General features: G+C 40.3%; 1 protein-coding gene across 3 annotated transcripts in view; it reads right to left on the bottom strand.

The window, feature by feature from the left end:
* Nucleotides 1-1,272: 1,272 nt before the first annotated feature.
* Nucleotides 1,273-27,992, bottom strand: part of Usp5 (ubiquitin specific protease 5) — a 47,545-nt gene continuing 20,825 nt past the window's right edge. For all 3 annotated transcript variants that reach the window (XM_067153352.2, XM_067153353.2, XM_068229186.1), the window contains one exon: nucleotides 1,273-4,595. In XM_067153352.2, coding sequence (XP_067009453.2) covers nucleotides 2,017-4,434 — 2,418 coding nt within the window. In that variant the 5' untranslated portion in view covers nucleotides 4,435-4,595 and the 3' untranslated portion in view covers nucleotides 1,273-2,016. The remainder of the gene's footprint in view (nucleotides 4,596-27,992) is intronic.

The raw sequence follows: 27,992 nt of genomic DNA, 5'->3' as shown, positions 1-27,992 counted from the left end.
GTTGGAGTTCACCTACATGTAATTAGGGTGAGTAGAATTGTAATTTACTAAATAGATTGTGCTACTGCATTGTTACTAGTTGCATGCCTCCGTGGGGAATCCAGGATACGCCACTGCATATGCCCTTCCCAATATGTGATTTTTCAGGTGACATTCCCAACAAGGGATCACTGAGACTCAAAACTTGATTCATCCAGCACCTAAACCATTATGCTAATCACATTTCCTTATCATTTTAATGTTTGAAATAAGTTGAAAAATGCTATGAGAGAAATTGACAGTTATATTTGTTTAATAGACCTAGAGAATGCATAAGATGGAGTATCAAGGGAAAAGATTTTTGCTGTTCAGAGGAATTATGAAATCAGGGGCAAGTTATTGCAAGCAATTAAAGGCATTTATGATAATTGGGCTAAAGTGATAATTGATGGTAGAATGAGTTCTTGGTTCAATGTAGTAACAGACAAGGCTGTAATTTTTCATCTTTGTTGTTCATAGTTTACATGAAATCATTTGCTGAAAGATATAAAAAATAATAGGGAGGGATTCAGTTAGGTGGAAATGTCGTAAGCAGTTTAGCTTATCCCGACTTGGTCTTAATGGCAGATTGTGCTGAAAGCCTGCAATCCAATATCTTGGAACATGAAAACAGGTGCAGTGAGTAAATGAAAATTCTCATTTCCAAGAATAAAGCAGTCAATAAGAAACAAACTTAAAAGGACTGAATGGCACGTCAGTAATACAAAGATGATAGTACAGTAAGTGAAATAGAATCAATGTGCAGCAAAACTAATGTAGTGAGCTCACAGTTGAAATCACCAGAATTCGGTCAGAAGAACGTCAGCTCTCAGACAAAACATGATCTCCTTACAGCGATCAGTTTTCAGACAGGCTTTGCTGTACAGAAGCGAAAGCTGGGTGGACTCGGGATATCTTATTCACATATGTATGTTGGGTATTCAGGCAGAAGGCTGGTTGGATCCTCAACAGGTCCACCATTAGCTGTCATAGATGGCCTAGGTGTCACTGAAGAGGCGTACTAGGGAAATGAGTGAAGTAGTTTCCCGTTGCTTTCCTCGCTGGGTCAGAAGTTGCCACTGCATATCAGTCTGCCAAGCCCACTGAAACGCGTGCACTAACCAACCCTAAGAGCAACATTTTCACACCATTCATTGCAGGGACTAGCTCCATAACGAATGACATTACTAGCATCACTCATACCTCAGCCACTTTCATACTGTCAAAGCCAAGGATAAGACTGAGACAGGTCAATGAAAGTAACAAATTTATTCTAGCCCATACCAGAAGACATAGTGCACTGTTAACACTACATTTTGCCAGCAAAGGCAAATCTTATTCATATGCAGGGGATAATAAATATGGGAGGAGCAAAAATGATTGCTAGTGCAAACAAGTGGGAAGAATGGCATGAGTGTGGTTGAAATGAGGAAATAAAGGCTTCAGTGGTAGGGTCATGTGAGACGAATAAAGGAAGATAGGTTACCTATGAGAATAATGGACTCGGTTGTGGAAGGCAAGAGAAGTAGGAGACAAAGGTGACAATGGTTAAGACTTGGTTTTTAACAATTTGAAAAGGAGAGGTATGGAACTACCCAAGACCACAGAGCTAGTTACAAATAGAGGATTGTGGAGGCATTTAGTTAATTCACAGAGGCTTGTAGACTGAATACTGAAAGGTATAACAAGTTCAATTAGTTAATATACAAACAATATTTAAGAACTTCATGCTTCAGTAATTTTCTCAATCTTACAACAGCAAAATTCAACAAATTTATAACAATCTTATTAAGTATGATGGAAGATGGGGTAATGGTAGGATCAATGCAGTATATTTCTAAACCTCAAAGCAAATAATATTCAACATAAATAGTTCAGATATACAATTTGTTTCAATGACAAAGATATTATTAAGCATTTCCTTCTCTCATTCACAAAATCATACAAAAGGAATTAAATTAGCATCTCAAAAGTTAGCAGTTCACACAGATTAAAGCCTTACAGTCGCTCATATAAATACAGGTAACCAAGTTCTTTGGGAGGATTTTCAGACAAGGCAACCTTATTGTCATTGAAGAGGACCCAATGACCATCGCGAAGTATGTGACACACATAGTGACCAACCATCGATGATGTCCCCATGTGAGAGATGAAAGCCACCATTCGATATTTGCTGTCGCCATCACGAAACTTTGGTTGCTCAGGAGGCTGGGACATCTCTTCAGCATCCACTTCAGCCTGGTGATTGAAGATCCAATCGGCAGCACGTTCTATGTTGTTATCGGTAGCCTGAAGGGCCTTCACAGCCTGTGGTCTGGTAAATCCCATACTTGTTATCATTGTGACAGCATCTTCATTAGGGACAAAGGTAGCAGATCCAGATTTTCTGTCTGTACCGGGAGGAACAAACGCATCAGCAAAATCAGAGTCTCCTATGTGGCTTAAGAGCCATGTGGTAGCTTGATCAATGCCAGCATTCTCAGTGAAGAACACAGATTTCTTGCAGGCTTCAAGAGGAAATCCCATCCTCACAAGCTCATCCAACACAGCCTGATCCAGGATGGGAGCAGGAGCATCATCAGTCAAGTCCGGCAGAGGTTCTTCCCCAGGCTGAGGACCACTCCCACGTAAGGTAGCCAGGTCGATCACGTCTGGCATTTCCACTGCTACATCCAGTTTGATAGGCACCCAATCCTCCCGCAAAGTGAATTTCTTCAAATGAATCAGAAGATAGTCGGGAAATGAGCTCAGGCGAGTTGTCTTTCTCGCAGTAGTTTTCTGGTTCACTGCCGTGCTATAGAAACCAGTGATAATTTCAGGCTGTGAAAAGGCTTCCAAACAAGAGGAGAGTTTTATACGTGGTCGTACTAATTCACTAGGATCCCAGCGTTGTCCACGTGATTCTGCTTCTGCCCTGCGAGCCTCAAAGGCCAATACCTCTTCCTTATTGATAGCTGCTTCAAGAGGTATAGCCAGAGGTAAACTATATTCTGCCCTGTACTTATACTGAACTTTATTTGATGTTCCACACTGAAATCTGTCCTCCACTGAAAACTTAAAACATTCTGAAGGATTCTGTTGATGTCGACTATGCCTTTCTAATGTATTGATGAGGTGCATGAAAAACTCTTGGGCGTCCTGCTGGCGTTTCGTTGAGAACTCAGGGTGGCCCTTGCTTATGAGGTGCTTAAACATGTGAGGGGATATTCCAATCTGTTCATCCTCTGCATTATCGGTGTTAGGAGGTGGCTTGGAATATTTACCTGAGAGCAATCCGACACCAAGTTTTGCCATCTGAACATTGAAGTCTATAGCAGGATCACCAGACACACTATCAAATATGGCAGGAGCACCATCCACAAATCTTTTACAGAAGTCTGGTATTGTGTAGATAACTTGCATCACACTATTGAGGTAACAGGAATTTCCCAGGTTTATTAAACCAGTGTATCCCGGACCATAAAGAGGAATGAGCTTATGACCTGCTTCTTGTAACGTGTTCCATTCACCGACACGTTGGTTTAGATCAAGCTCCAATTCTACCATTGACTTATCTGTTTTTTCCATCTGTGATATATTTATGCCAAAATGACTAAGATGCTGAGCAAGGTTTGGGTCCTCCACCATATCATCTTCATCATAGCTAAAAACATCTCCTTTACCATCAGGAGTAATGGTGCCCAATTTCACAGCCAGAGGATAGTTTGTTTCACGATAATGTTGTACCGCATGATCGTTTCCGCCAGAACCATCGAAAAATTTTCGTCCACATAAAATAGAACCATCGGTTAAATTTAGCCACAGGTTCTGAGTAAGATCACATTTCTCACACTTCCATCCACTGGGAGGAATGCGCTTTCCATTATCCAACTGTAGAAGACAATGAGCATGCTTCGATACCTGACGAGCCTCGCCATCCCACGTTCCAGCTGAAGCCTCTAGTTCAGCCAATGTTGATGCAGATTCAGCAGCCAGAATTGCCTCCACACATTCACGAACTATCTGAGGTAGAGTTGGATCTGGATATGGCAGACTGTCAAAAGATGGTAAAATAACAATGTGATATGTGTCATTATATATGTACTTCTTCTTCCCAGAGTCTGGATCGAAGCCTCCTTCTACACCTATTGCAAGGCGAGTGATCTTCCTTTCAGGCCCATCTCCCTGTTGTTGATCTTTGGGTACCTCTTTCTTCTCTCGCTGTATGTGTAAGAAGACAGCATTATTAGATTTCCTAAAATATCGTTCAACATGTTCTCGACCTAAACCTATGAATGAAGTCAAGCTCACATAAAGCCCAGTCTCAGTTTCAGGGGTATCAAATGAGAAAACACATTCATCCTTATAAATTCTATCAGTTCTATTAGGCACTCGCACACTTCCCAAATGAGGGACCAAGGCATCTATTGCGGCCATGTCTCAAGGACATAGGATTCTCTACACTTTTAACTAACGAACAGCTGACCAAACTCCAGTTCACGATGTCTCTCAAACTGTGCGATCAATAGGTAGTTCCATTATTGCAGCATCAGTATTCTTCAACTATGAGTATGGAAGTGCTATTTTCAGCTAAAAATCTGAAACAATTGAAAGGAACATTCAAAAAAATACAGTATGATGAATAGCAGTGAATCAATATAAAATATTAAAAAGTCAACAATTCACATTATTGATATGACAAAAGGTTATACAAGGGTATAGTACAATCAGTTCTACAAAAGTGAACTTGATATGATATACTAAAATACAATGCTGGCCATTAACAATGCTACACCAGGAAGGTAAGGAGAGAGCAGAATCATATTTATTGTATGCATATATGTGATGGGCAGAAGACATGATTCAATTTACAGGTAATTTTGAGGTACAGAGCATGCATAAATTAGTACCGAGAGCTGATACCTCAGGCAGCAATAATAACTGTAATCCAGCTGGGCATCGAGTTGAAATGAGCTTGGATGACAGACAAAGGTACATCATTCCATGCGGCTTCAACTCTATGTCAGAGTTAATCAATCATAGTGGCTGGCAAGTTGTGGCATACCAGGCTCTTGGCAACCCACAACCAGATGTTCTCAATCGGCGACAGATCTGAAGAAAGTGCTGGTCAGGACAACAGTCGAACAACCACCATCTTGAGGAAGATCAGGACAGCATGGGCAACATGCAGTTGTGCATTGTTCTATTGGAAGGTAGCATCATGGAGACCTCGAAGATAAGGCACAATCACGGGCCTAAACACATCAGAAATGCAACGGCCGCTGTCCAAATTACCAGCTATGCAAACAAGAGATGAACGGGATGTGTACCCAATCACACCCCAAATTATCACTCCAGGTGCTGGGCCCATATGTCAATGACGAATGCAGGCTGGCAGCATTCATTCTCCTCAGCGCCTCCACGTGTGGACACGTCCATCATAATGTTGTATGCAGAACCAGGATTTGTCTGAAAAGACGTGATGTCACTCCTGTCTCAGCTGCAACAATGGTCATCCTGTTGATAGTCAGGTGCTACAGATGTCGTTGCACTGTCCATGTGGACATTTGTTGTCCTGCAACCGAACAAAGTTCCTGACTCAGGGTACATGATGTGTCTGTGCGATTCCACAAGGCCTTGCAAACAATGAGTCTATCCTCTTGGGCGTTAAGTGTTCAGGGACAACTGAAATCCTGCATGGCATTCTGTATGGTCCTCCTGGATCCATCAATTCCACATTCACATGCCAGTCATGGGATACCAACCAATACGAACAACAATACCGCAGAACATTAAACCACAGTTCCAGTAGGCCATGATCCTCCCGCGGTCAGACATTATTCCTTCTTACATGAGGCATAACGCGACCTATACAAAAACAAACAACCAACGTTCAAATGCGACTTCCAACTGAGAGACCCACTGTGAAATCTTCCCTTTTACATGGACTGTGGATAGCGTTACACCTTGCTTTGCGCACATGCCCTGAATTGTTAATAACATTTGCATATCCCAGCATGTTGTACATTTCATGTAAATCCGACGTTTGTTGCATGCCGCCTTCATGGTGTGCCAATTTTAAATACTGAAACATCAGAAATGTATAACTACGTAAACTGAAAATGAAAAATGGGAAAACTTTGATTATTTATAATTCGGAACTACTTGTAATTTAAGTTTGCAGGTTTTTAAAAACCTTCTTAGTGAAAAATAAAATCTACAACTGTAATTGTGTGCAAGTTCCTTCAGCCACTGATGTGCTGGTGGTGATTATCGTTTTAAAAGGAAGTACAAATAGGCAACCATCATCTACTAACACTAATAAGAGGGGAAAAATGGAAGGGGTCCAACACTTTGAAAACATAAGGTATCGGTCAAAGAATAAGGCCGCAAAGGGTGTGAAAATGAAAGACTTCCTGTCTTGTTACCTAAGGCAGTCAGGGTCAGAAAAGAACAATAGTTGACAATACACAACTCTTTTCTTTTTTGCAACACATTATGTTGATGAGCCTTTCTGTAGCCATGCCCAAGCACTAATGCCTATCCAAGCCACTGCTATGGCACCATGTAAATGTACCCATTTCCTTTCAGGTATTTTTAAAAGTGGCCAGTGGCTGTGGTGCACATTGGTCCTAAAAGATGCCCTATGTAAACAGACTCTTACACGTCAACCACTTGCATAAGTCTTCAGTCCTGCTACCAATAGCATAAAAGACAAGAAATAATCATCTACAATACAAAACTGGTCAATACAGCACGAGTTACATACAAATATCACAGGAAGACAGTGCTGATTTGAAGACATTTGTTTGTATCCCATTTATTTAGTCAAGTAGGGTCTACACTTTTACAGAGTTTTACAAAATTTGTTTTGAAACTTTGACGGGCTGTTGTCTTGAATTGCCACCAGCATATCTGGCTACAAAAAAGCTACTGCTTCCCTCGTCGATGTCAATCTGATCGACAGTAGAAACTGGCTTTTATGTAATTAAATGGGAAAACTTTGGCTACTTATAATTTGGAACTACTTGTAATTTAAGTTTGCAGGTTTCTTAAAATCTTCTTAGTGAAAAATAAAATCTACAAATATTTTTAATTTCATGAAGATTTGAACATACATTCACAATTCAGACACTAAACTAAACCGTTCTCTTTTCACGCAGAAGGGAGCCTTGAAAAGCAGAGAATTTTAGGAAATATATCTGAGAAGAGGGAGCGTGGACAAGCTCCTACATGCTGGACAGATTGCATAAAACGTGATAAGGAAAGTCCGGATGATGTATGACAGTGACAGGCTGTGAGTGGGCCAAGAGCAGTTGCAGCCTGTACACCCATGGCCTATGGGCTGGAATTGGTGATATTCACCTGTTTGCTACAATAACAACATTGTCCTGTTTCCAAACCTTACTTCAGTGAAACATTCTCTTCCACCGTGTGACCTTGAAGAACATTCTGAAATACTTGTTGGACTGCAAGGATAGTTCTAATTAAGATTCCAGAACTTAGGCACTCTCGCACCTCAGTTTGACATATCTGCAACTTCATTCTCAGTAAATGTTGATCCACACAGCTGCAGCTAGAAAATGATCAGTGTGACAGAAAGCAAAATGCATCTGAGAGATTACTACCAGAAGTTTCCTCATTTGGGGTTCCCACATTTACATAACATGAAGCTAAGATGACGTTTATGTTTGACACAACGTACTTATGTGGGAACTTATTTGCAGTTATGAAACTAAATAAGTCTGGTTCGAAAAACAGATTATCCGATTAAAACATTAAAATAGTTCTTAAGTTACAATGTGCATAGAATATAATTCCAAATATTGAACCCTTGGTTACAGGCAAAATGATAGGTAAGCATTAAGACCACAACAGATTTACAAAAGCAAACAAGCTGTTTTCAACTAAAGTAGTTAAAGTATGAAGGCTTTCACGGCCGGTGTCAATAAACGTGATACAGGAGAGCGTATCTACACAACGCCACAGAAGATGACTACCGCAGCAGTAGTCGAAACGTCTGGGAGAAGCGAGAGGAGTGGACCACGGCATAATAGCCTGGAAGATTTTTATTATATAACTAAAGTAGTATTCGTTTTTTGTTTTGTATTGGTTTAATGTCACACTAACACATTAAAAGTTTTCAGCAACGCAAGGATGTGAAAAGGGATAGGAATGAGAAGATAGCGGCCATGGCCGTAATTAAGGTACAGCCCCAGTATTTGCATGATGTGAAAATGGGAAACCACAGAAAACCATTTTCAGGACTGCTGATGGTTGGATTTGAACCCACTATCTCCCGAATGCAAGCTCTCAGGTATGTGACCCTAACCGCACAGCCAACTCATTTGGTGTTAGTTTTGTAACATGCACAAGAAGCCGTTTAAGTTTGATAGTATTTGAAATGTTGCAGTGGCAAATCTGTAAATACACTGCAGTTCAATATTTATTATAAACTTATATTTGCTCTCTTACGTCTAAACTGTTTACGTAAGTCCCTTCATCAAACGCTAGATCAGCTGTGTGTGGTGAAAGTTTTTGCCTAATTAAGTCATTTTTAAAAAAGTTATTGTAGTATATATTTTGCTATTTTTATTTCACCAATAATTTTGCTAAATTTTTATTTCCACTTTTCAGCAATAAGAGCTAAACCAAAAGGTAGTTTTTAGCATATTTGCAGAAAAACATCATATTTTACTTTCACATAATGTACACGGAACATGACAGTTACGCTTTTGCTGAAAACGCATATTACATAATATATCACAGGATGGAGTTTTGGAAAAATGTAATCCTGCCACTTTAACAAGTAGAGTCTAGCCTATGTATTATTTACACATCAGTCTGACAATATATTACAATATGTTGAAAATGACCTCTCACTATCAACATTACTGACTGGGATCTATAAAGTCTTCACTGCAGCTTTCACAAACTAATTTCAAGGAAAGAAGAATGGCAATTACATCAATATATTCACCTGCTCTACACGAACTACCACTAGAGCCCTACACGCTATGTGTGGTTCAAGATATTCTTATGTTGATAGTTCTCATTATGCTTCTTGCATCAAAGAGCGATTTCACAGAACTTCAATTATTTTGTGCTTTGTGTTTTGAGTTGAATTCGTAAAATTTTGCAAATATACGCTTTGCAAAGAACAGGTGCCTCTATTAACCCCTCAGCACCAACCTCTATATGTGGTATAGACCCTCTTTTCTTCCGCAGCCGCCGACCTCTACACGTGGTATAGACCCATACATGGTTTTGCACTTACGGCTATAGCGCAAAGAGTTTTCGAGTTATCGATGTGCAAATTGTTTTGTTTCCAAGAAGAAATGTTGGGGTTTACCAGCGATGTAAAATAAGAATTGAAGATCGTCAAACTGTAGTTGTTTTTACGAGGATAAATATTTGTAAGTCTGAGCACTGATGTCTGATTTTTCAAGCCTGTTTGCTTCATTTATTCCCACAGAATAAAATAAGGAAATGATGATCTGAGAAGTTTGTCTTTTCGCGTAATGTTATTTGCTCTATTTTTACATTGATTGTGCGGTTTATTTATTATATTTGTCTTTATTTCTCGGCTTGTAATATTTTTGTAACTCTCCACAAGCGCTCTATGTAGGCATCAGTTAGTGCTGCTTTCTGTCATATGATACGAGAACCAGTTGTGCGTGTTATATATCTCATTTGAAGGACGATGTCTCTACCTTTTATCTGAAATATGTATCAAGTTGGTTTGTTTTGTCATAAATGTTACTCCCCTCATTCAGTTCCGTCCTGTTGCTTTCGGTCTCGCTGCAGCTTCATCAGTCCATGTGACGCATCGTGTTCAATGGCTAGCTCCAGCCGTCGTTTGACTGACAGTAACGTGCCTGAAATATTGTGTAATTCAGATGAAAGTTTAGTCGGAAGTAGCAATGACAGAATGAGCAGCAGTGATAATGAAACAGATGACGTGGTAAATTATGAGTGTGACGATGAGGAGGAACCAGTACCGGTACTTGGAAATTTCGTGCGGGAGCCTATAGATAATTATACATAGACCTACAGGTCAAAGGGAAATTTTCAACAATGAATTCAGATTCCTAAATTCTACACTGCTGTTTGTAGAAAGTGAAACACTCAGAAGCAATGGTCTGAAACATGCCAAAATCAGAGGACGTGTAGAACAATGGAACCAAAATAAGTGTTTTAAATTGCAGAGAGATGGCGTGCACATAGGCCCAGCAGTGCCCTTCTGTGTGTGACCGGCCAGGGCAGTGTTACCCAATGCTCAATCAGTGTGGAGCCGTCATACAAAGTGGAAACGTGTAAGTGCCACTATGCCTCGCCGACATCACAGGATGGAATATCAGCATGTGAATGCGTTCGAACGGGGCAGAATGGTAGGGCTCCGGGAGATGGGTCTGTCGTTCCTTGACATTGCGGCTCGTACAGGGTACGCTGTTTCAACAGTGAGGCGTATGTGGAACCAGTGGAAAGAAGAGGGTCGTACACAGCGCCGACAAGGTACTGGACGACACAATGTGACCACAGCGCGAGATGACCGCCATCTTGTCTGCTTGGCTGTAACGGACAGAACAGCTTCGTCCGCGGTGTTGGCTCAACGTTGGAGCACTGCAACGGGTGTAGGGATGTCTGCATCAACAGTTTGACGCAGTCTTCTGAGTGCCGGACTGGTGGCACGCTTCCATTGACCAGCAACCACCAACGCCGTAGACTGCAATGGGCACGTGAACACCAACACTGGCATGCTGAGTGGCAAAATGTAGTGCTTTCGGACGAGTCCCGCTTCAACTTGTCCTACAGTGATGGACGCATACATGATAGATGCCGCCGTGGTGAACGCCATCGGGCAGACTGTATTGTTGGGCGGCATAGCGGACAAACGCCAAGTGTGATGGTTTGGGGCGCAATTGCCTATAACATGCGATCTTGCCTCCTATGTCTTGAGGGCAATATGAACAGCTACCGATACATCAGAGAGGTTTCACAGGCCGAGGCACTGCCCCTCCTGCAGACCGTTCCAGATGCCATATTCCAGCAGGACAATGCCCGACCGCATGAGGCGAGGAATGTGCAAGTCTTCTTCGAAGAACGATGGATACCACTGCTTCAGTGGCCTGCCCGTTCGCCGGATATGTCACCCATTGGACATGTCTGGGATATGGTCGGTCGGCACCTTGTTCGTTCAGGTCCTCCTGCAGCCACTGTTGATGATTTATGGACGCGCCTATTAACTGCGTGGCAGAGTATTCCCCAGCAGCATATTCAGGCGCTCTTTGATTCCATGCCATGATGTCTAGCGACTCTGATTGCAGCACGTGGTGGCGCTACGCCGTACTGAATTTCCACTGTCACCGTGCATGTACAGTTCTGTAATTGTAATCATTTGTGTCTTGTCATGTCCCTAATATGTGGAATAAATTGTATTGTGATCACAGCTCTCGGTCTTGGTATTTCACTTTCTACAAACAGCAGGGTATAATAATATTCAGAGAAGTCACAGGGACAAACATTGAGCAGTTATCTTATCGGGTTCAGCTAGTGGATGGTTTGTTTACAAAATACGCTCGCTCGGGTGGGGATCGAAATATTCAAGGCCGGCGCGCATCAGATAATACCGTTCCAAGGTTGGAGGAAAGATACTTTATGAGGAAATTAGCATCCAAGAGTGAAAAATCCAAACCTCAGAGACGTTGTATCCTCTGTTCAAAACACGGCAAAAAACAAACGTTGGTGTACTGCTACCAGGAGTGTGATGTGGGCCTGTTTCGAAGAGTGCTTTGAACTCTATCACACGAAACTAAATTATTAAGGTACGGTAATGTCTAACAATTATGTAATTATCTGCATGTAGATAGTTCTATAATAAGGAATTCCAAATTTCGTGAATATCGAGCCAATCTTATACTTGCAGTACCGCTATAAGTGAATGAACGTATTTCAGTCGCGCGTAGTTGAAATCTCATCCGGCCACGGGGTAGGAAGTTCTTTAAAAGGCTGCGACGCTGAGGGGTATTAATAACATGAGTCACGATATGGACACTGCACAACACTGACACACCGAAGCAAAGCGAGAGCCTCATGTACAGTCCATACTGCAGGAAGAGCAACAGCCACCTCGCTAGGGCTAAGCCTGTATGAAGGATGAACTATAATTTATCAGCTTCATGGTCCATATTGATAGTTTGAGCTACAAGTATGAAGGATGAAGTCAAGCTGGACAGTTCACTGTCTCTATTACCGTTGATCACAGTTATAGACAATATAATGAAGAACATTAATGAAACATCGGGTGAAATTAATGCGGTTGCCATTGCTGATGACATCAAAAATTGGGGAGAAACAGATGACGAGATACAGGCAAGACTGGACATGTAGAAGGCCAAGTTTCAGGAGTTCCACCTTAAGATCAACAAGACTGAGGGTAAAACAGTAGTGATGGCGGTGAAGAGAGGTGGCTGACCAGCAAGAATCGAAATGACAGACTACCAGTTGAAAAATATGGACAGTTTCACCTGCCTGGAAAGTATAATCTCCTGAGACAACATAACCACCAATAGGATGCAAGAGTTCCCTCTTCTACCACCAAGCAAAAATCCTTCTTTGGGATGAAGCAATTCCACAGAAAGCAAATTTAGCAATGTTCAACAGCTACTTTATACCGATCTTGAACTATTATCTAAACATGCACCCTCACAAAGAGAGACTCCTCAAGAATGCAGATATCAGAAATGAAATTCCTGAGTGCCACTATCCTGAAGACCAGAATGAACAAGCTAAAACTATGAGGACATGAGGATAGAAGCTGGGATTAACAGATCTCTACTAGAAAGAGAAAACACATTCAGACTACGGTGGTTCGGCCATGTGATGAGAATGGAGCCTATGACAACAGATCGAGCGCACTTGGAAAGATAGGCAGAAGGAAAATGTCTTGTTGAAAGACCTAGGGAAGTATACTGTATGACGTCATGATAAACAAGACATTCATGAATAGAAAACAGTGGAATAGGTTTATCAATAGTACCCAGGAAACTGGAACTGTAAACCGATGATGAGCATCACAGATTCAAAATATGACTGCATTTGGCCAAAGTGTTGCAAGTGTTTACCGCATTTGGTAGAAGAAAGCCAGGCCAGCAGCGGGCACAACAGTGAACCAAGAACACACGCTAGTTCGGGATGGGACGATTCCTGAGTTTCCGGTTTCATCATATTGCATTAATTTCGACGTTTCTGGATGCTACGCAATGTTCTTTATCAGCACTAATTACTGGTCCCTAATTGGTTATAATAAAACTTGTTGTGATTGGTGGGTGAAGGAAAAAGAATGGACGCTCATTGGTTGTTTTACGATTTCCTAATTTCCGGAGAGAAGCACTTCGCTAGAGCCAAGCTCTTCCGAGGCGTCTTCAAACAGTGTCCACTGAAGGGAAAGGTTGCCTTCTTCAGATGACAGGTCTTCTTGGCCCCTCCAACAGGTAAGCACTTAGTTGGTTTTCATCTTTCAGGTTATCTTCAAAATGCAGTGTTCCATTTAATTTCTTTTGCCGGAGCTTACTCGTTTTTTTCCTTCAATCGCCAAAATTTCAGTAAAATGACCCGGCAAGTCATATCAGAATTGTGTTAAGAGACAGTTCCAATTTCATTTCTTGATTTTGTAAATTAGATATTCAACGCCTTTCGATGTAATCGTAAAATGTAAATTTCCCCTTGGGACTGTCTCATTTATCCTGTTTCATCTTAGTGTATTCCCATTTAGGACGGGCACACTTTCTCAGAAGTGTTTTTGAGAGGGGTGCCTCCTAAAGGTGCCCTGCACTAGGATATATATTTTATATGTTGTTTCCCTTTCTTACATGTACATACTTATGACTGCATAATGTTACTTTCCTTTTTCTTTCCATCAGTATTGTATGATTTAAATGTTTCACCATGAACAGTGGAATGTAGTGTGAGATGCTCAGACCTAGAGGTTAAATAACCTAAATTCTACCCTCGGGATAAATTGTTATTGTGAAAAACTATCTTTGATTTTTTTAAAGGTATTTTGTTGATTACTTGCGCTCTAATTTGAATATAAATTAAGTAAACTTTAGAATCACCTTTGATTTCACTTCTTCAGCATTGCTAATACCTTTCATCGCCTGGATATGGTTCCCAGCCGTTTCCCAATTATCCTTTCTTAGCCGTCATGTTGGTTAACCTGTTTGTTATTGTTTTCGGTGCTTAATGTGCGTATGGTTTCAATTTCATACATATTATTATCATGTCTCTTTGCGATTAGTGTTGGTATGTAACAATGTGGTTGCACAATAGTAGCAAAAATATTATTATTATTATTATTATTATCATAATTATTATTATTATTATTATCATTATTATTATTATAACTATGAACTGTAGCCGTTTATATACCAGAACGGTTACATATAACAAGAACAAAACATTCCTCACAAGTCTCAGATTCTTATTAGAGGTCTTCTTGACAATTTTCAAAATACCTTGGTAAAAATTGGATACTAAAGGGACAATGAGACTTCTCAAAGAAACGAAACTGTTCAAGGTAGTGAAAATAAAAACTGACTGAAGACAATCTCTTAAGAATATGGAAAAGTCAGGTGCATCCTTTAATAAAATACGGACTGTCACAAGATTCACACGTAACCAAAGCCCAAGGTAATGCCAGAAGGAAATACCTGATAATCAGCATTATTCAGAGGTCTGTGGAGTTCAACTTGATTACCTGAGTCTGGGATGCAATGGGTACTTTAGGACTTGAAATTTGGTACTATTTTTCAATTACTGAATATAAACAAAACCCACTCATTTTTACACCACAACTTAACTTGATCTGGAAACATCACCCATCTTGTTCCAACCATTATTTTTGGACATAAAATTCCACATCTCCCACACACACATACTGCACAAGTTGAATTTATTTCAAATAACTAACTACTAGCCAAACATTACAGTCATTCTTGAATTATGTGAGGAAGAAAAAAATCTTAAGGTTTGAGTTTGTCTGAAGAGTAGTAATTAGCCAGACAAGGGTTGGTAGGTGGAAGATCTTTTATCCTGAAGTTTCTTAACATATCAATGAGATCTCTCTCTCTCTCGCCCCCCCCCCCTCTTTTTTATAAAATATATGCTGTGGTTGAGTGCCACCTTTAACCCTAAAGCAATCAAAATTGCAAGATTTCCCTCGCATATTATCTTCTGGAGTGCTTTTCATTTTACTAAGCAATGATTTTAATTATGATTACCAATTTTACTTGAAAAAGAACATTAACAATATTAATGCTATTCAACAAATTAACATACTGTGTTATTTAACAATATTTACTGAATATTAAGCTTGTTGAACAATATAGAATATGATTAAAATTGAAATTCAATAAACCCCCAAACCCCATGGCATTACAGCCCTTGGCCTACCAAGCGACCGCTGCTCAGCCCGAAAGCCTGCATATTACAAGGTGTCATCGTGGTCAGCACGACGAATCCTCTCGGCCGTTATTCTTGGCTTTCTAGCCCCGGGCCGCTATCTCACCATCAGATAGCTTCTCAATTCTAATCACATAGGCTGAGTGGACCTCGAACCAACCCCCAGGCCCAGGTAAAAATCCCTGACTTGGCCTGGAATCAAACCCGGGACCTCCGGGTAAGAAGCAGGCACGCTACCCCTACACACCGGGCCCGCAAATCAATAAACAATACTTTAAATATTTATTTAAATGTTCATTAATTGTGGTGAAATGTTTCAGAATACCTAACTTTGAAGTTTTATATTTTGTAAGACATCTTACATGGCCATAATAGCAAGTAAGTTTACTCATTCTCTTGTTTCACTGAAGATGAACGACAATTTTTCAGCAACTTGTTTACCAGTAGTGTTTGAGATCATGAGACACACTAATTCTTAAAAATGTTGTAACATTTTGGAATGTTGAATGCACCATGTTTTTAAAAGTGAGTATATAGAATTGTAATGATACTGTTTTATCAGTTTTAAAATCATCTGATATACAATGGGTACTTGAAATTAACTTTTTTTAACATCCCACTGACATAGATAGGTCTTATGGTGACGATGGGATACAAAAGGTGTAAGGGGAGGAAAGGAAATAGCCATGGCCTTAATTAAGGTACAGCCCCAGCATTTGTCTGGTGTAAAAATGGAAAACCACAGAAAACCATCTTCAGGGCTGCCGACAGATTAACCTTTTCATCTGCAAACTCTGTTGTCGCGGGTCCCTAAACGGCATGGGACCCAGAGGCCAGTATCTACTCTGCCTACCTGATAATTCAGTCAGAACTGGTTAAGTCATCAGTCTCAAAGGTAGTACAGTAGAACCTTGGTTATACGTTCCCGGAAATGATGTTTTCCCGCATTATTCGTTGAAATTGCGTGGTCCCACAAGCATCCTCATTAAATCACATTGTAAAAATCCCGCATTATCCATTCCTCGAAGAAACGATTTCCCGGATCAACCGTCCAGAAATTTCAGTCCCAACAACGCCAAGTCCTTGATCACGCGTTTTTCAAGAAACTGTATCTTACGAAAGGACGACTACGGCATACTTACGGATCTTAGTGTTGATGTCCCGTCATTGCAGTAATTTGAGGAAGTACCCGTACTGTACCGGAAAAGTGATTGGCGGTGAACTTGCATAAGGGATCATCTTAGCATCGCATTCGGATAGCACTGTTTACAGAATCCTCAGAAATCATAAAACAGAATGCCCACAACAATTGGAAGGGGACAGAACGCATTTCGACAGCTCTATTTGAAGATGGAACGAGTTTCGTCAAATGTTCGTACTTGCAAAACGTCTACATTATGTCCAGGGGCCTGTTCCACAAACGAACTTTGCAACTTTTCACTTTTCAATTCTTGCAAAGTGCAAAGTCTTTCTGTTCCACCATGAACTAGGTTGTACTTTTAAATTTCTTCGCAAAGTGAAAAGTCTTTGCGAATGAGTGATCCGATCGAGTTTCTTCCATGAGCAAACTTTATAGGCTTAATACTCTGATTTTAATGCTTTACTTTTCGCGGCGAACTTGGCGGTATAATTGTCGTACCATTAAAGTTTTTATCATGGGAAAGAAAGGTTATTACAAGAAGCTGGCTGTGCTGGAAGTTGTCAAGGAGAAACGTGACATACTTTTTTGACAACTTTAAACATAACCTCTCAAATGATGACACACATCAATGTCAACGAGAGTACCGTCAACACATCCACACACAGAAGGAAATTCACCCTTCATTAGAAATCCCGTCGCTATATTATGAGGATTATCAGGCCAACGTACTGTTAGGAAATATTACATTTACTATAACATCTCCGACTTTGGTAACAGTTCGCAAATAATTGATTTTGATGTCCCATGCATTGCTGCTACACCGTGCAGCTGGGCATCATTTACTAACCAATGTAAGCATATACGAATTTGTTCTTTTTCGGAAAGGAATTGACTTCTTTTTGATGCATGTTTCAATAAATGCCCGATCATTTCAATAATATAGTTAGCCTGTGTTGGGGTAATACGAAATCACTCGCGTTATTACGTCGAAGTGAGGTTATGAAAATTAATCATTTTTTTTGTACGTTCTATTATTGGATTCTTCATCACTGCTCCTCACTTGATGCTAACAAAAGCTCGCGTCGTAACGTGTTTATATCACTAAACCAAATTCTCCGCCGAGAAACTAATGTAGATACTTGTTAATTAACATATGAAAAGGGAATCATCTCTTTGCAAGATTTATGAAAACTTTTCACTTTATTTCTTTGCACTTTGCATTTCTGTACCAATGGTGGAACATAACAGACTTGTAAAGTGAAAAGATTCCTAACTTTTCACTTTTCACTTTGCAAGCTAAATCTGAAAAGTGACGGTGGAACAAAATCTGAACTGAAAAGTGCAAAGTGAAAAGTTGCAAAGTTCGTTCGTGGAATAGACCCCAGGGTTAGATTTTTATTTTATTACTTTTTTCCGAGTGTATCGCCGAACAGGTTTTCGGCATTTCCCTCAGGGCACTGTATAGTCTCTGGGCTTTCAGGCAGGAATCGAATCTGCTCCTTCTTAAGTAACACAAGTTTAGTATTTTAATATTATCGTATACGATTACGCAATCGAGACCAGAACATATGTTGTACCTTGCATACATAAAGCCATGGGATGTTTTCGGATTGCCTATTACTGTTTTCGCCTTAATATAAGACTGGGAATTTCACGTTATTGTGTTAAAATGTTATAAAAACCGCAGTAGTTACATTAAAAACTTTGTATCATTTCATTTCGCACTCGTACTGACTTGTACAGTGAGCGCGCTTTCCAGCTGAGCTCAAGGTCATGAATAATCGTAATTTTGGAAGTGTTAATGATATTTATTCTCTTTCTAATTTGATTGTGATTAGTGACAGGCAGAATTGAATATAATGCATTCGAGAACTTGAGGATTGACACTTACATTTGAAACCATATTCTCGAGTTCAACATAACCTTTAAAAGTCAATGTAGGCCTAATTTACGTGGTACAAGATTTCTGTAAACTGACTAGGAACAGTATACCGGTGACCATATTACAATGGAAGATCAAAAAATTTAAAAAGAGGATTTCGCCATCATGTTGGACGCTTTTGTATCTAATGTGCTTTATTTTATTAGACTGAGCTCGATAGCTGCAGTCACTTAAGTGCGGCCAGTATCCAGTATTCGGGAGATAGTAGGTTCGAACCCCACTGTTGGCAGCCCTGAAGATGGTTTTCCATGGTTTCCCATTTTCACACCAAGCAAATGCTGGGGCTGTACCTTAATTAAGGCCACGGCCGCTTCCTTCCCACTCCTAGCCCTTCCCTGTCCTATCGTCGCCATAACACCTATCTGTGTCGGTGCGACGTAAAGCAACTAGCAAATATTTTATTAGATTAGAGAATTAAAACTACCTGTGGTCGATTGTTGTTTGGCTTGGTGTTACGGGTATTAGATTTTTCGAAGAGTTTTGCTGAACTGAAAGAAGTTTTCAAAGGAATTTGACGAAGTTTCCCCAGTGAAACTGAATGTAATTTTTTAATTCGTGTACCGGTAATTAACGTTTGAAGCCAGCCCCACGGTCTAACTTGCCTGCCTCTCACCCGGAGGACCCGGGTTCGATTACTGGCCAGGTCAAGCATTTTTACCTAGATATGAGGGCTGGTTCCAGGTTCAGTCATTCTACGATTACCTTTAATAGAGGAGCTATTCAATGGTGATATGGCGACCCCAGTCTAGAGAGCCAGGAACAAAGGCCAAGAGATAAGTCATACTGACCATGCGTCACCTCGTAATCTGCAGGCGTTCATACCAAGGGCGGTCACTTGGTAGGCGGAAGGACCATTGGGTTTGTAGTTTGGTTTGGTTTAGGGGCATTTGTAAGATTATAAGTATACATATTTCATTTTTGTGATGTTTAGCCAAATTGTTGACGGTTCATTTGTTCCCAGATTTTTCGTTTTCCCGTGTTGTACGTTTCTTTTTCATGGTCCCTCCAAAAACGGAGAATCGAGGTTCCACTGTACCTCCATTTGCCTGAAACATTTCTACCAACAAAAGAGCCGAATAAAGTCATATACAGAAAGACAACAATTTGGAATGGAACACTTAAAAGGATAAACACACTGACAAGTCACTGTAGGAAGATGGAACAACAGAAAGAAAAACAAAGCTAATTTTAATGAAAAGCAAAAACAAACGGACAATCTTGACAACTTCACAATTATATTGCCGTCTTCGCATACGAAGGTTTTCCCTCATCAGCCCCGGATCTGCAACGTCCATTTCTTCTTAGCACCCAACAAGCTTGTTTTTGCTTCTCCATATCAGGAGGGCAGCCATCAATACTCACTGAGGGATTTTGACAGATCTTCAGTATTGATGTGGAAAGTGATCAGTATAAAAAAATATAAAAGGTGAATACATAAGTTAAAAGACCACTGATCCCTCTTCCCACAACGTGTCATTGTGTTTCTCTGGCAGTCTCTTTAAAACTAAAACATCGACTGTTGCTATGTTTTCCTCCGCCCACGTGACACGTGAACACACTCACAGCATTGCTATGTCATACAGTATGTGTTCGTAATGTTTCTTCTTGTTCTTGATCATCATACATAGTGAAAACTTTTTGAAGAATTTCAATCACTGATCAGCTGAGAATTTTCATCTTAGTATCCAACAGATTGCTTTCTGAGGCACATTTTGCTTCTTAAGGAACTTTTGACCGATGGCACAAACTCCAAGTGAAACCACTCATTGAACAAATCCTGCATTATCGAAGCTTTGTTCTGGTATTCACATTTAAATGGTAGACATTTTACATATTTGAACACACTAGGATTTTTAGATTTGCCTATTAATAACATCTCGAGTTTGTGCGTTCTGGCAGCATTAGAGGATGGCATAAATGCGAGTCTGTCTTTAGACACCTTTCTGCCAAGAGCACTAGCTTCTGCTTTGTAGACAAATGTTAGTATCCAATGTTTTGTTTGGTAAAAGTCTCCAGAACAGTCTGCTTTCGTCTGTGGTATTTAACTCTTTCTACAGTTTCTTTAAAATAAATTCTTTATATGGTTCAATGGCTTCTAAGTCACAAGACAATTTTTCTCCTGTTGCGGTCAGCAAAGGGATTCCAAATAGTAATTTTAATTTATCAAGCCATCCGTTACTTGCATGGAAGTAGTTTTTTTCATTATCTGTGTATGGAATAATCTCTCGTTTCCTTTGATAAAATCCCCTGAAATAGGAGTTTATGTTTATGACGCTCCTGAAGGAACCATGTGTACAAAGCGACTTCTACTAACGGGTACTCACCAGTCTTGATGATGATGATGCTTGTTGTTTAAAGGGGCCTAACATCTAGATCATCGGTCCCTCACCAATTTTTTAAACTTTTCTCTCATTGGCCTTGCTGTTCAAATTGTTTACAAACTCTCCAATTTTATCCCGAACAGTGGACAGTAAGCAGGTTCAGGATACAGAAAGAGAATGGGTGGCCGTCAGGGATGCTGTAGTAGCAACAGCAAGGGAATGCCTAGGAACAACTGTGTGTAAAGATGGGAAAAAATGAACATCTTGGTAGAATGATGAAGTGAGAGCAGCCTGTAAACGTGAAAAGAAGGCTTATCAGAAATGGCTCCAAACAAGGGCTGATGCAGACAGGGAATTGTACATAGATGAAAGAAACAGAGCGAAATAAGTACAGTAGTTACTGAATCCAAAAAGAAGTCACGGGAAGATTTTGGTAATAACCTGGAAAGGCTAGGTCAAGCAGCAGGGAAACCTTTCTGGACATTAAGAAACAATCTTAGGAAGGGAGGGAAAAAGGAAACTAACAGTGTTTTGTGATGAGTATACTTTCTGTATTAAATTTGCCATGTAAATGGGGTCTGAGTTTAGATTGAGTTTCAAGGTTGATAGATAAAATCTAGGGTCGTACCATACTCAGTTAAAATCGAGTTCCACATAAATAGGGATCATATTAATATCATATTGAAGGTGACTGCATGCACTCTCCACATTGGTCTGTCAAAAATAATCTCCATAATCAAATCTGCGCTATTCATTTTCATTCATAATTAATAGCCGATTGGGTATTAACAGGCAACAGAACCATGTGAAAATGATAAATTGTCATCCAGAGAAGTACTTTTAATATATCCATAATTAACTTAATAGCCTACTTCACTTTACTAACCTATTAAAAAAAAAAAAATTTAAAGATGGACACATTCAATCGATCATGTTCCAATAGATTATATCGATCAAAGAATATAGGTAATATCAATATTACTGCAATTCTGTACTGCTTATTAAGTGAATCTTGCTTGGCGGATTCAGTACGATATTCAATACTACAGTACATGTTAACAGAAATTGTGTTCAGTACAGTAAGTGTGTTCAAATCGCTTTCAATGCCCATGTAAATGTAGTAACTGTTGTCCTAAGGAAAGAATATCTCTGAAAGGAATGCAGTTCCTCTGCAACCTAACCTCAGTGTATCCAAGTTGCCGAAGCTGTAATAACCAACTTGTAGACTTGTAAACATTGGTATGGTATGGTATGGTATTGTGAGTATAATTCAGGAATCATACAACCTATGCCTTTGCTGGCGAGATGTAGTGTTTACAGTACACTATGTCTTCTGGTATGGGCTAGAATAAATTTTGTTACTTTCAGGGCCGATTGTTTATACCGTTTGATCTTAGATCAGAGATGAAACTGACCTCGATTCACGCAAAACTCAGACATTTGTATTGTATAAACGTTAATCTGAGATCAATTCGCACTAAACTGAGATCAACTTTGACTGGAGAAATTTCTCTGATCAAACTCTTTGATCTTAGTTCAAGGAGTTGTTTTCTACTTGAGATATAAGAACAGCTGATTTGTTAATAAAATATTACCTATGTTGTTACACTGAAGTCTAACCTTATACATTGCTAGCTATAGTTGTTGTCCGTATATAGGCAATATTACGTTTCTTTTACTGCAGTGTAATGTAATAATTCTATAACATAACCTTGATAAATCGCTTACGTTATTATCTTATCTCGTTCGTATTTTACAGATGTCTGATTACTTTGATTTCTCGGATATATCTTCTGATGATGAAAATAATTAATTTCGTCGGGCTCCCTGTGTTATTCAAAGATATGAGATTCATTGACGTTTCCGTATTGAACTGAGATCACAGAGATGAGATATCTAATAGGTTCCACCTATTCAATACTAATTACGTGTTGATGTTACTAATACGAGGTGTGTTCAAAAAAAGACCGAACTTTGTAAATTGCGCGCAAACCGCAACATTGAGCGAGTTGTGACTCTGGCGGCAACTTCTGACAACAGACCGCTGTTTTCCGCATTCCATTGCCTGCATTATCAGTTGAGTTAGAGCCTCTGAAGTGATTGCGTGTGTCACATGTTCGTCGAATTCTATAATGAAACAGCTTGAGGAACGTGTGTGCGTGAAGTTCTGCTTCAAAGTTGGGAAAACGTTTGTGGAAACACTGGAGATGAGACGTGGGTGTACGGTTACGATGTCGAAACCAAAAGGCAATCACCACAGTGGGTGGGGAAAGGTTCTCCTTGACCGAAAAAAGCACGAATGAGTCGTTCAAACATCAAGGTGATGCTGATTGTGTTTTTTGATTGGAAAGGCACTGTCCATCACGAGTTTGTACCCTGAGGCCAGACAGTGAACAAAGAACTGTACCAGAATGTTTTAACGCATTTGAGAGATGCTGTGCGCAGGAAGAGGCCTGAACTGTGGGAAAACAAATCCTGGATGTTGCACCATGACAATGCGCCAGCACATGCCTCTTTCTCGGTCTGCAGTTATCTGGCAAAACATCCAATTCCTGTTGTGCCCCATCCGCCCTATTCTCCCAACTTGGCTCCAGCAGACTTTTTCTTATTCCCCAAATTGAAAACCACCTTGAAAGGACATAGTTTCCAAGACATTGAAGAGATCAAGGAGAATGCGACGAGGCAACTTCGCGCCATCAAAGAAAGTGCATTCCAGGAAGCATTCCAAAAGTGGAAGAAACATTGGCAACACGCTGTTGATAGTGCAGGGGACTATTTTGAAGGGGACAGTCTGTGAAATGATGTAAGCTACATAATAAAGTTTTTCTAGCCACAGTTCGGTCTTGCTTTGAACACACATCGTAACTTTTATTCAACTTGGGACCGGTTTTGACACATAAAATGTCATCATCAGCCATAAAATGAATCACAAATATATAAGCAAACACATAATAATCAAAACTATTTTAAATACATATTGAAATATGATCATTAAAAATCTTTAACCGTCCATTCACACCATGTGTTAAGATAAATCGCCATAACAGAAGAGTAACGGCATAATAATTAAATCTGGAGCAGTGACACATTGAAGTATGCATATAGTCTTTCACTAATCAAAGAATAAAAGAAGGTTCGTCAATATGTAGTCTTTGTGCATCCGTTCAATAGAAGGCTCCGACAGGCTTCCAAAGTAAAGAGTCATTTAAAACATTCACACATGCTATGCGTCAACCAGAGCATCGAGAACTTATTTGAATCACTTGGTATGTAATTTATACCTGATAAAATTTTAACACTGATGAATATGAAATCAGACAGTGGTAAAAGACGTTAGTCTTGTGAGGAGATATAAAATGTTATATGTGGTAGGTCTGGAGGGGAGAAGACGGACTGGGGGGAGAGAAAAAGATCTTGTTAGGGGAGTAGTAGGTTTAACGTGGGGTGGGGGTTTGTAATGGGATAGGGTACTGTGTATCACGCTAAATATTGACCTATTCAGAAGATTAAAATAATTAAATACAGTACTTTAATTAAAAAATCAAACAGAATGCTAGTTTTTTCAGAGATTTCGTTCAGATTCAAATTGGAGTTGAAGAACTGGTCGAAGTGAATGAAGCAATTTTCTGCGACGTCAAGAATAGGACCTTTGTCCATATTCATGAGCACCTCTATATCTTGTTGTATGTTACTGAAGCTATGCTTTGAATCTTGAATGTGCTGACCAACTGCCAAGTATCTATTATATTTTGTAGCATTAACATGTTCCATGCATCTGATTTTGAAGTTCCCCCCTGTTTGACCAATGTACGAGGATTGACAGTTTTGACATTGGAATCTGTAGAGTCCTGATTTTTGGTAAATGTTAGTCTTGTTAATTGAGCTGATATTATATATGATATCCATATTTCTATTGTTAGTTCTATATGCGAATTTGGTGTTGTGTTTCTTCAGAATATTTGTAACAACAGTCCAGTGGAATGTACAATTTACATACCATTGTCATTACTGGCAACGGAGCGCGAACTGCAACTGAATCTAGCTAAGTACGGAGCGGTAATTCATTGCTGAAGATGTCTGAGAACTAGGATACAAACACCCCCCAGTCAGAGCGCTATCTACAGCTACTTTGTCTTTAGAATAAAAATTATAACCTCTCATAGTCGTGTCGTGTCCAGGTCTCAAACGAGATTCCAGTAGACAGACTATGGAGGCTGCAGAGACGGATATCAACTGATGTAACTCAGCTAAGCGACAGTGATGACTGAACTACAGTAAAGCCATTGTGTGGATAGGCAGCGCTTTGAATTTAGAGCAATTTCTTGCCCTTCGTTCGGTCCATTACTTGCCAGATTCCACTGTCATCTGTGTCTATATTGTCATCGTCACCATCCACGACATTGAGTGGTTCAGTCTCCATGGTCTTCTGGGAATAGGGAGATGTGGTGAGTAAGCACTCCGCGGACGGTGATCTCACAGATCGGGAACAGTGTGCCTTCTTCCTGGGAAAACTAGGTTCCCCAGAAAGTGATTGAGCAAGAGGGCGCTGGGGCCTGTTGCTCTTGCCCACCTCTTCTCTCTTTTTTTGGAGGAGAACCGACAGATGGCTTGCCGGTTTTCTTCGCGGATCTCGTGACCCTCGATTGGGTTGGAGAAAGCTGCTTCTTCAATTTCTTAGGGGAGGTCTGGGCCTTCCCCTTCTCCTCCTTCTTGGTCTGGGCATTGGAAGGAGGGCTGGACTTTCCAGGCTTCCAAAACCTTCCCAAGACCTTCAGTTTCCTTCAGTACTTGTTCCTCTTGTTGGTGGCTGAGACTTGTCGATGCTAGCTGTCTAGAGATAGATGGTGCAAAACTCTGTGGGGTGATCCGCACATTAGAGACATTTTCAGCAAAGGAGATGGAGAACTCTGGAGCAGCCACCGATTTGAATTTTCTCCGGGCGTCTGGATAAGAAAATTTATTCAGAGCCTTCATCTCCTGGATCTTCTCCTGCTTGAATGTGACACTCCTAGGAGAAAGGAGCATGCACACCTGGACAGTTGAAGCACACAGGTGGGGTGAGCAGTCAACCCCGACATGCTCGCACTTCCCACACATTTTACAGGTCGTCGAACTTTGACATCTCAATGAGATGAAGCCAAACTTTTGGCAGTTATAGCACCTCATTGGTGCTGGAATATATGGACGAACGGTCAGTCGGTACATAGCTACTTTTATTCTTTCAGGTACGGTCTCAGCGTCGAAGGTAAGGATGAAAACTCCCGTATCGAGCAGCCTGTCACCTACACGCCTCTTCAACCTCTTCACGTCAGTTACACACAGACGTGCTAGGTATCTGATCATTGTATCATCAGAAGACTAAACCAAATCCCTGTGGAATATAACTCCCTTGCAGGACTTCAGGGTTTGGTGCTTCTCGATTTTGACCTCTACCTTTCCAAATAATTTGGCTTTAAGTAGCTGTCTGGACTGTTCAGCCGATGATGTCTTGATTAGTACAGATCCAACGCGAAGCTTGCGCATCTCGTCGACTTCACCACCAGCAATTTCTTCAATCGAATTACTAATTAAAAATAGACATTTGTCTAAAAAGCTTTTGCCATCGACCCTGGAAGCAACCAGGAATCAAGGTAAATGTTTGTCACTTAGATAATCTACAAGTACTGGAGTATATTGCTTTCTTTTCAATCTTTTTACTTGTTTAAAGGGACCTAACATCTACGTCATCGGCCCCGACAGTTGGTTCTTTCTAAAGACGCCGTTTTTTTGAAAGTAAAGAAGAAGAAGAGAGAGGCTCCATCTTGGTCCCACAAGTACCCAGGAGAAGAAGGTCAACCTTTAACAGAACCCTGACGTGCCAAAGACAAGGCTAAATACTCCAGAATGCGCCGGATATCTGGAAGGAGTCGCTAAGAACTACTCTCCTAGTAGCCATGCATCACCTCGCCATGAACCAAAACTTGTGATTGGGAGAGGATAAAACCTCCGTACTAACCTATTCTACCCGAGGCAGAGCTCTCAGGCAACTCGGGGACACGTTGTTAGTCTGACCCTACACTGAGGCCAATCCAGCATGAGTAACCTGAACTGGCACAGCCCTCGGGATCAACAAGCACACAAGCCCCCACACCGACATCAAAGTCATGGTGTCCCTAGAGGGGAATAATTAATTTTGTGCTGATTCCAGATTTCACTCTTCCTGTACATAAGTACAAATTATTTCCTGTGAAAAATATTAATGGGAGTAATGACTACTTTTGAAACTTCTTCAGTTTTGATTCTAGTTAGTGATTTTTACTGGACTACGTGGCTCAGACAGTTGAGGACTCAAAGAATTGGAGGAATTCTATATCAATATGGATCAGTACGCCAACCCAAATTTTAATCTGAACGAAATAACAGTAAAAGCAAACAACCTTTTCAATGCCGCAATCCCTCCCTTAAAAAACATTTACTTAAAGAGAGTTAATAAACAAAAACATACAACCGTGCCTAAGAAAGACATGCCCCCTTCTACCCCAATCCTCCCCACAGCCATCTCCTTTGCCCCACCACCTCTCCCCTCCAATGCTGCAAACAGCTAGTCCCCTTCGTACTCAAAACAGTGTACGGTGCGCTCCCGACAAGCACACAAATGACAGGCCAAGACTGCAAGTAAGTGAGTAACATGCATATTCAACTTTTTATAACACGTTCCATAGACATTCTCTAACAGTAAAACTCTTTTCTTTCTTCTTTGTAGATTATCTGACAGTCCTACAGAACGTGATTATGGAGAAGGGAACATTCGCACTTTAAGTTAATGGGACATCAAACCCAACAACTTGACCCTGAGCAAAGCATAAGAAGATTTTAAATTTATTGTTCAAAACACGCGACTCGCGCCTATGACATCGCACAAGCTCATCTAGACACATTATTATTTATTGCCAAACCTTCTACTGATGCGAATTTTATAAAATACAGTACCTTTTAACTCAGCATTAAGATGTTTTTAATTTAAAATAATGGTGTCAACATTGCAATTGAATGAATGAGTATATGAGTGATCATCAAGATCAGTGTCATAACGAACTGGTGAACATTTTAGACTTTCAAAACTACTCTTTCAAGCATATTTTATTACCAC

Source organism: Anabrus simplex, chromosome 9, assembly GCF_040414725.1.
Source record: "Anabrus simplex isolate iqAnaSimp1 chromosome 9, ASM4041472v1, whole genome shotgun sequence".
Classification (NCBI taxonomy): domain Eukaryota; kingdom Metazoa; phylum Arthropoda; class Insecta; order Orthoptera; family Tettigoniidae; genus Anabrus; species Anabrus simplex.
This window is presented reverse-complemented; position numbering and strand designations above follow the sequence as displayed.